General features: G+C 40.1%; 1 protein-coding gene across 1 annotated transcript; it reads right to left on the bottom strand.

Moving 5' to 3' along the window:
- Positions 1-60: 60 nt before the first annotated feature.
- On the bottom strand, positions 61-8,084 carry LOC111238672 (immunoglobulin-like domain-containing receptor 1). The gene is made up of 9 exons (XM_022768303.1): positions 7,898-8,084; positions 7,109-7,279; positions 5,170-5,319; positions 4,334-4,453; positions 3,968-4,114; positions 2,570-2,692; positions 2,251-2,432; positions 1,266-1,850; positions 61-1,116 (listed from the first exon to the last, which is right to left on the bottom strand). Exons 1-9 carry the CDS (start codon positions 7,941-7,943, stop codon positions 1,078-1,080), a joined length of 1,563 nt encoding a protein of 520 aa, XP_022624024.1. The 5' UTR covers positions 7,944-8,084; the 3' UTR covers positions 61-1,077.
- Positions 8,085-9,980: the final 1,896 nt, after the last annotated feature.

The following is a 9,980-nucleotide window of genomic DNA, read 5'->3' as shown; positions in this document are numbered from 1 at the left end:
ACCCAAAAGGTAAAAGGTTTATTTTCAACATTATTAATTAACACAAACTCAAACTGACTGTAAAAAAAAAAAAAAAAAAATCCTTAAAAATATCAATGGATGAGGGGTGGGGGAGCGGTTACGTTTCCAAAACTGTTCACAAAATATCATTGCATTTTCACATTGTGCTAACAGCTGTAATTTAAAAAGAAAAAAAAAAACTTTTTGGGCCTCTTACAGTGTTGACATAACTTCAATTCACTCATCAACATCATGTAAAATAATTTACATGCAGTTTAAAGTGTAAATACATCATTCATCTTATGTACAAACCACTTAATCATTATCTGGACAGATGCTAATGGAACACACCTTTTCCTTCAAAGCATTAGTAAAACAATGCATTACAGTCACTTCAGGACAAACAGAAGATATGAGACATAACTATTTACAAAAACGATAAAAACTAACTTCAGCATTCACAATAAGCTATTCATATTTATGTGGGTTTATACAGCTTCATTGTAACAAGTGTAATTTATTTGTTTCCCTGAGCGTCATTGGTGATTGCTTCATGGCTTTATCAACGTAAGAATTAACTGTGTTACGGCCAAACAGAGTTTCAATAGGAGAAACATCAACTCTAAAGCAGCATGTAGAAATAATCTAACGGGAGGATTTTAGACTAAATCGCCTCAGAATATTTTCATTATACTGATGAAACAGCAGAGGGAGACATTATCCCAAAAATCTGTTCAGCAATCCCAGTAAAGACTTGCTGAGTTTTCTTAAATCATAATACCAAAAAAAAAAGAAAAGGTACCGAATAGGTTTCCTTATTGACACCAAACAGTTGCTTAACCACCCGTACACTCTGAGGAGGATTATTCCAAATTTCTGCATCTCACATTGTATGAACCCCACTGCCAGCTTTTCACTTATCAAAAGGTAATAAAAGAGTTGGTATATGATTCAATTTAATACATAAAAATGGTGGCATTTAAAAGTTTACCAGTAGCCAGACAACATGGCTCCCAGTTCTAGTGAGGTGTGCATGTTCTTTGAAACAGGTCACAGGGCGTTTCTCAGCTGGAGGGTTCAGATGATGATGCTGGTGCCACTGCGAGAACTCTTGTCCTGAGAGAGACACACTAACTTTAGATTCACGTCACTGGCATCGGCATAACAAAGAATTTTTTTTAATAATGACTGTGTATTTGTGCATCTGCGTTGATATGAGTGCATTAGTGTAGTTGCACGAGCAACTAAAGCAGCGAGTGTCTTACAGTGTAGCGTTTCTTTCCAGGTTCGTACTCGGTGTAGCTGGGGGGTTGGTCAACCCAGCCTCCACCTCCTCTCCTCTCTCCTCCTCCTCCTCTCCTGCTGCTACCCTCATCAATCGAGCTCCAGGACCCTCGTCTCTGGCGGTGTGATGAAGGGGGCGAGTAGTTTCCTCTGGACCTGGTGTCGAACAGGTCATCCCTGGAACGGGAGCGGGGGCGGTCCATGCCTCCTCGTGCCCCACTGTGACTCTGCCCATCCAGTAAGTCCTGGCTGTAGCTCCGAGGAATACCTCTTGATCTAGTAGGTGAGGGGTAACGCCTTCCCGCTGCTCCTCGCTCGTCACGTCGGCCGAAGCCACTGCGGCTGCTCTCACTGGAGCTCGGGGGGCGAGTCCTGGGTGCAGGGGGCGGCATTCTACCTGGCTGGTGCTCCTTTAATGCTTGAAGTGTGATGATGTGACGATCTGTTGGGCCATCATCAAGGGCTGAGATCATGCTGGGAGGACCGGGGGAAAATGGGACGGGGACAGGCATGTGCTGGGGAGGAGGTGGGACCTGCTGCATGTGGTGATGCGGAGGTGGCTGGGACTGATGGGAAGAACAGACCAGAAGAAGAAAAAATAAACAAAAAATGAAAATCACCACTCATACACCTCAATTTGATACAACAGTAACAGTATATACTGTAAACATCCTAGAACTTAATACAGATTACTGAAATAAAAACATTAACTGTTACACAAAAATGAATTGGACAGTCTTAAAAAGACTCAGAATTTACACAATTAAACAACTAATAATGTGACCCACCCCTCCTCCAAAGCAATAGATAAAAAAGACAAAAAACAGATACTAAGATACTACAATGAAGTACATGGGAATGGCAGCAGCAAGTGTTTACATATATACAGAAGACAACAACAGTATGCAGAATACTCTGATGCTCTCCTGTTTACTCTAACAGATTTCGACACGGGCAGGTACATACCTGTAGCAGAGGACTGGTCATGTCCATCCCCCTCACCTGGCTCTCGAGGTAATCGAGCATGTGATTGGTGTTGGCAGGGGCGTGGTTGCCATGGACGCTGGGAGGGGGCATGCTGTAAGATGAAGACTGAGGGGGAGGCAGGGGCATTGGCTTCATAGGGATGCTCTTCCCTGAAACAGATCCTGGAGAGGCAAAAACATTCATAAAATAAAGTTAGATGATGCAATGTTGGAGACATATGTGGATGAATACCCACCTAAATTCTAAGGGTGTTAAAGCCACAATGTGGTCATTTACTTGCTGCGTTACACGGGCATACCTGAGTAGAGCAGCGGGTTCATCTGGGAGGAAGCGTGACTCATTGGTCCATATACTGGCTGTCCTCCTATCCAGGGAGCCATGGCCCTCTGAGCCTCCTTCATCATACGATGCTGCATCACCACTGAAAGACGAGGACAGCACATTCTCTAATAATTATCAGTACAGGAAGGTTTTCTCTACATATACAGGCTCTTTGTCTGCACTGTGGATGATCTGTCTCAAGGACTTGCATATTTCAAGAGACAATAAACACTAAACTCTCAGACTGATTTCCTACCTACCAGAACAGTATGAAAACCAACTTGTACCAGCAGGGTTGAGATGCACATTTACATGTCATTTATGTTTTAAATTATATTATCAATGCATAGGGTTGTAGCTGGGAGCAGAAAGTGCTTGTGAGAAACCCCAACATTCAACATTGGAGAGTCATGTCGACTGCTGAGCAGCAACTCTAAAAGCATTATATTCACAGGCTCTGCTGTCAGAAACACCTGAAAGATAAACAATAAGCCAACCAGGACATCATAAAACAGACGAAAGTGAATTTGGTTGTTTTGGTTTTGTTTTGTTTTTTATTTAAAGGACTTTTTTTTCCAAGTCTGTCTATAAATGACATTCACAGACCCATATGTGCATTGAGAGAGTTATTTTTTTGGTCCCCCCTCTCCATACTGTCTATGAATAGATGTCTTCCTCATTTGATATGATATGGGGGACAAACTCTACAGTCTCTGTACTGTGTAAAAATACATTCTAAAGTTTAGCTGAAACTAAACTTGACTAACTCAGCAGTCTGAGTTAGACAAATCAACTGGGTGTCCTCTAAACTTACAGTGTTTTAATGCAAAATTCCCCTTTTCTCAGACAGTGTCTCTGTCTTTCTTGTCCAGTGGAGCAATAGTAACATGAAGAGGTAATATTGTACTAAAAACACACTTATACCTGGCATTAACATGCGTTTCAGTGATCACAGGTGGACAACTCTGTGCCACACTGATGGACAATGTACTCAACTGACATCCTCTGTCACAGGCTAATTAGTCCCACCAGTTTCATATGGGAACAGTGTTTCCCATACCTTGATTTATTTGTGGCAGCCTGCCAAAGTGTTAACATTGACTGCCATTTGTTTTTACTACTTCAAATAGTTAAAACATTACTTCATTGTATTGCAGAATGAGGACTGTCTGAGACAAAAAAAATGTGAATCTACCCTTTAAAAGCAAGACCAAGATCACCTTATCTGTTTTTTTCACTCCCTTGTTGCCTCATCGTTTGTGTGTCCTCTGTGTATTACTGACAACAATAGCCTGCCCATGTAAATCTTTTTTGCTGCCCATTTGGTTATTGGCGCGTCTTTAAAACATCAACGAGCTGTCAATCTCTCTTCTACCTTTTTCAGGACAGCAGCATTGCTGTGGGCAGCAGGGACAGCGCACATAGCAGCAGCATTTCTGAGGGCAGCACTGGCAGCAGCAGATGCCGAAGAGGATAATCAGAAGGATGGCTCCGATGATGATGAGCAACACCGTCAACCAGTCTGAGAGAGGAGAGGAAGAGAGACACTCAGTGTGCTCAAAGAGACAGACATCATGTTAATAGATTTTTATGTATATTCTGATTTTAAAGATACACTCTGATTGTGTTATAGCTCCCAGTCAGACATCAAAAGTAGAAGTTGTGGAAGTTTGGGGGTTACAATAAAATCAGTGAGTGTATGTTTAACAATACTTTTTTTTCTTTTCTTTTTGTTTCTTACGCAAGACGATGAGTTTGACTTCTTTGTCGGAGTCGCCAGTGGTGTCTCCAGCAGCATCCACATTACAGTAGTAAACCCCATTGTCCCACCACATCACCTCAGTGATCACCAGGTCTGCCTCTATACAAACACACAGATACCTCAAATTAAACAGTGGTCAAGGTACCTTTGCAGAAAATGTTAAAAAAAAATCTCTCTTTGCACTGAGATAAAGGAACATCCAGTCATGCTTGTACTGTGACGTGTTGTTCTTCCAACTACAGTGTTGCTGATTAGCATCCCCACACTTTCCACTCACAGGCATGTCACTCTAGAGGTCAGGATGAGGTGTCTTTACTACCTGCTCAAACATTTCTATCTCTATTTATCAATGTGTTATGGGGTTGAAACTAGGCTGAAACTAACAATTATTTTCATTAGCAATTAATCTGTGGATCATTTTCTCAACATTTCTAATTTCTTTGACCAACATTTCAAAACACAAAAACATATTCACTTAACTAAAATAGAGGACTAAGAAAACCACAAGCTACTGGCAATTAAGCAGACACAACCAATGCTTCCTTTGGCATTAAAAAAATACTTAAACAATGTATCATTCATCAAAATTGCTTCTGATTGATTTTCTGTCCATATACTAATCAGTTAATCATTTCAGCTCTATAAAGTATGAATAGGCAAATTAATAGGTGAAGCAAAGAACTCAAAATGAATATAATAAAATGTTGGAGATCTTAACATTTAGTCTCAAGACCAGATGACGGCTTCATCTATTTACAAGCCCGATGCCACCTGTGCTGGATGGGATTTTATAGTTTATGTTTGCATGAACTCACTATTTTGGATAGTGATCCTGCGTTCGCGGTACTCGGGTCCCAGCGTCGGCTCGTTGGATCCTCTCTTCTGGATCACAGTGCGCACTGTCCGCTGACGGTCTGGACAGTCATTCGATGGGTCCTGTCCTAACTGTTGCGCAGACTGGTATGCTGCAAAACCAGAGGCAAAGTTTTTATTAACACAATAAATGACATTTTTCTCTATGATTGGCACCTGTATCTACCCCTTCTTTTCCTACCTGTATGCGTGGTGGGTATAATGATCAAAGCATCTTGATTGCGAAGCATCACACAAAGATCTGGCTGTACGTCTTGACAACTGATTATTCTACTACTGATTATTTTGACCTGACAAATCCTCATATGTTGGATTTTTAGCCTAGCTAGCAGCATGACTTTAGGAATGGTTACGTCAGAGTGCTGGTCCGTAAGTCACTTTGTAGAAATATTTCAGTCTAGACCAGTTATTCGGATTGAAAGTAAGTGTGCTTGTCAACAGATGGGATTACAACTGAGATTACATTTATTGACATTCATGGTCCGCAAACAATATATCCTTCTGACATCTGACCGAGAAGCTCATGTCGTAATTTAAAATTTGCAAATGCTTTGTATTAAGACAAAATACCTGCCAAACTAGTGACATTCTCATCAGCCTCATTTGGAGTTAATTAGTAAATGCTAAAAGACTAATGTAGTGTATTATCCACTTAATTTCCTTATGTTACAACATTCTAAATTGTTGCATGTTCTTCTTCTATGTGTGTCTCATCCTAAAGTTCAAGAAGGGTGCCAACTAAGATGTTGTTGAAGGTTTCCTTGAACTATCCAGTTCAAGTTGAAGTTTAAGAATGTGCCTTAAGGGGTGACAATGTTTATATATCTGTTTTCTGTTGTATATGCTATAAGAGACTCAGGATATGGGGGTCTCTGTTACCAAAAAAGGTAAAAGACCAAAGGTCACATTTCGTATGTAATCAACCATTTGGGTGAAGGCTCCTCTATTGAAAGAAGTGCACATCCCAAAGGAGGGTTGAGACAGATAAATAGAGGGGTTGTGAGACGGTAGAGGAGAGATCTCACATTGGCAGAGATGCTCCAGGATTCGGCATTTTTGACACTGTTTCTTTCTTGTAAATAAACTTCTTTTTGATTTTAAGTAAAGACGTGTCAGCGGTGATCACTTCTTCACATCAGCACCTCAAGATACCACACTAATATGAAAACTAAGATGTGTTAAGTATTCAGCTCAAAGTACCTCTGAGTCTGTGTCTTTTTCAGTAAACCAAACCAAAATCCAGTGCAAATGTCTTCATCATCCATATAAACACATTTAGATCTTAGTTTCACAAAGTCCCTACACTACAATTCAAGGCTTCAAGAGTTTTATTTGTCACACAAGCAACAAAAATGCAGCGTGGCATACTCATGAAGGCTGTGCTTCAAAAAAAAAGACTCAAAAAGACTCAAATTAGACAAAAGAAATTTAAAAATATATAAAAAGTCACACACGTAGGCAAACTATACAATAAAAGTTTGCACACGTGCGACCAAATATTGAGTGCAAAGGACTCATAGAGGACAACGTACTAGATAAGGGTGAGTGCAGTTTATATAGAGGTTCTGATGGCCTAAGGGAGGCAGCTTTTTCTTAGTCTCTCTGTGTTTGGCTTGCGGCTACAGAGGCCTGAAGCTGGAACAGTCTATTGATTATTCAGATGATTTCTTTATTCGCAAATTATTCCTTTGTCATCATAAACCAAGAGTTTATAATTGGCGAGAAGATCTAGATATGAAAGACCACTGTATTGAAATTCAGACTCAGGTCAGGGAGAAGAGTATACCAGCCTCTCTGAGACTTATGATATCCCTTTTCTCTGTATTGTGCTCTCCTTTGGTGTGTGTGTGTATGTGTGTGTGTGTGTGTGTTGTTTCTGACCTGTGGAGTAGTACTCCAGCACAGGGTCTTTGCAGAAGGACTTGTACCTCCAGGTGACCAGAACATCTTGGAGGTTTGCAGAGGTGCTGTAGTCACATCGGAGAATCACTGAGGCAAACAGTAATGTCTTACGGTCCTGCTCAGGGACAATCACCTGAATACACACCGCCACTGTGGAGGGACGACAAACACATGGTTACAGCACTACTTTGTTTATTCGTGCATGTGTGTGTAAGGAACAAATCTAACCCGTGTACTAAAAAGCTACCGGTAGTAACAGTAGCCTTCAGGATGTATTACCAAAAGTCATGGAGGAAGAGTGTTGTAAGAATGAAACAATGTGTGTGAGGGTTTCTGTCAACCAGGGAGTTTATTTTCAAAGTGGCAGAACCAGAAAGACAGGTGACACAGACAAAGGCACGGGAAATTGCTTCCTGTGAAACCACCAACCAAACATTCAAAGGCTGGTGTGAAACCGGCTGAGTTGAACTGCCCATAAATGATGACAGGTCACAGTGACTTTTAAAAATAAACTCTAAGATTTCAAAAACATCCTCACTGGTCCATCTCGTACCAACCTGTAGGAACAGCTTAGTGTGTAGGCCGATTGTGGGAAAAGTACAATAAAGATATGCATCTTTGTGTCACATAAACAAAAACTGTCATGTGACCGATACTTCCAGTTTCCTACTTTTCAATTGGAGTTTTGAAAAACGTTCACTTCATAAACATGTTTAGAGTATACTACTGTTTAAAAAACGAGGCCAATATTAATGAAACGGAAATTACCTTTTAGTAGCGACAACAGGAGGGTCGCGGCAGGTAGTCCCCGCATTATGACAAAACTGGAAAATAAAACGTGGGAAGCAAAACTGATAGATTTATAAATAAATAAAAAGAATAAAAAAGAAGATGGAGAAAAATAAAAATCCCACGCGACAGGCCTGTATTTTAACCTGAACCTAAACACAGGTGTTCATTGTTTCTCCCGGTTCGTTTACCTGAAGAGGACCTCTCCAGTTTAAGCTCGAGACTGCGGCCATCTGTGGCCACACCCCGAAACAACCCGTGACGTTGACAGGTGCAGAAATCCCCTGAAGTGAGAGGCGATGACTGGAAGATGCTGACATCAGGAGGAGGAAAATATAATGTAATTTGTTATAGGCTGTTTAATCATTCTATAAAAGTCTATTTAACTAAATAAAAGCATCACGTTAGTTAGTAAGATAATATTGACATCAAATAAAGTGTTGTTGGGGTAATTTGATTTAAAAAAGACTTTAGACTTATAGCTCAGTTTGAGCTGAAAATCAGTCAATCAAATCAAAATGAACCTGAACTCCAAAGGGTTTCTGTTGTGATGTGTACAGTTTCACAGAGGATTTTTTTTTTTTTAAATGAAAACACATTCCATACATATTTATCATTTTACACACATCCATGTATAGTCATTTTAACGACTTTTTCAACTTTAAAGTTGTCTGAAATGTGTTTTGGGTGTGTGTCAACAGCCATAACAAAAATACAGAGTCATCAGCTTGATTTAATGTATTAAGATACATTTTAATGCAGACATGTAATTATCTTAGAATTATTATAATTTTCATGGGAAATTAAATTGACATTTGGACTTCACCATCCAATTCTCTGGAAACAGAATTGGTAACAGATGATGATTAAAATAACACAAAAATCCTCATTGGAAAATACATTTTGGATTTCATTCCCTTGCTGCTATTAAGACTCAATAGACTATCTGCATTCAATCAACATATAGGTGCAACTCTGAACTAATTCCACTAGATGTCAGCCTAAACGTGTTTCTGTCTGAACTGCAGCTTCATTGTGTGATTTCTTTTAAGTTTGACTCTTGAATTCTCTGCAGTTCAAATTAAACAATCAAGGCACTTTTAAGCACATCCCTCATAAACGCCTGCACCCATCTGCATATGAATGGGACCACTTCTGTGTTGTGATGTGGTCAAGTGCTGAAGTCCTTAAAATTCTCAAAGATTGTTTTCCCTCTAAGTACACCCACTCTGCACCTGCAGCCCCTCACAGTATTTTATTTTCCTGGAAACTTCTGCCAAGTTCCACCCTGTGTTTCCTACTTGTTCTCCCTTGTATCCTGTTCTTCTGCTGCTAAAGCCTCAAAGCAAAAACACAGCTTCATCCACACTCTCTCAGAGACGATTCTAAATCAGTAACATCATTAGTTAGAACAACCTCAAAACTGTCAAATCTTGTGCTGACTGGTGCACAAAACTACCTGACATACAAACCTTTTGGTGATAGTAATATTTCCCCGCTGATGCCTCTGCAAAGCCCAGGGGGGAGTTGCTCAACTACATTCCTGACATACTCTCGAGCTGTGAGTGGTCACCGTCTTAACCGATCCCTCCCATCACAAACATACAGTATATGAGCTCAGATGCACACACAACCTCTCTCTCACACACACTTAAAGCAAGAGAGACCCAAAACAGAGAGTCCTTTTCACCCTGTGAATGTTATAACATCTGTTCTGGTCAGAGAACTCCTGATCTTGTGCTTGGCAGAGCAGGTCATAGTTCACTCTGACATGGTTTGGTTAATCCAACTTCCCCTATAGTGGGGGAAGAATTCAAAACCTGTGATTATTAGAACAAGTGGCAAAATCTCAATGCAAAAATATTTTATTACAGGTAAAAATCCTGTAAAATCCCCTCATGTAAAAGCACGTAATTACTATCAGTAAAAACTGCTTCAAGTATCAAAAGTGAGAGTACTCGTACTCGTTACGTAGAGGAATGACCTCTGTGACTACGATATTATCATATATTATAGTGATTGAGCTTTTATTAAATGTGGATTAATATGTAGGCTGTATTTA

Source organism: Seriola dumerili, unplaced genomic scaffold, assembly GCF_002260705.1.
Source record: "Seriola dumerili isolate Sdu_G_001 unplaced genomic scaffold, Sdu_1.0 BDQW01001449.1, whole genome shotgun sequence".
Classification (NCBI taxonomy): domain Eukaryota; kingdom Metazoa; phylum Chordata; class Actinopteri; order Carangiformes; family Carangidae; genus Seriola; species Seriola dumerili.
Note: the sequence above shows the minus strand (reverse complement) of the source record. Positions and strands in the feature narration are given on the sequence as shown.

Excerpts from the sequence above, each read along its gene's own strand:
- LOC111238672 (XM_022768303.1), bottom strand. The coding sequence starts at position 7,943 with ATGCGGGGACTACCTGCCGCGACCCTCCTGTTGTCGCTACTAAAAG. Across the intron at positions 5,320-7,108 it reads GCTGGAGTACTACTCCACAG|CATACCAGTCTGCGCAACAG; the intron begins GTCAGAAACAAC and ends CTGGTTTTGCAG. Across the intron at positions 2,433-2,569 it reads GAACCCGCTGCTCTACTCAG|GATCTGTTTCAGGGAAGAGC; the intron begins GTATGCCCGTGT and ends TTGCCTCTCCAG.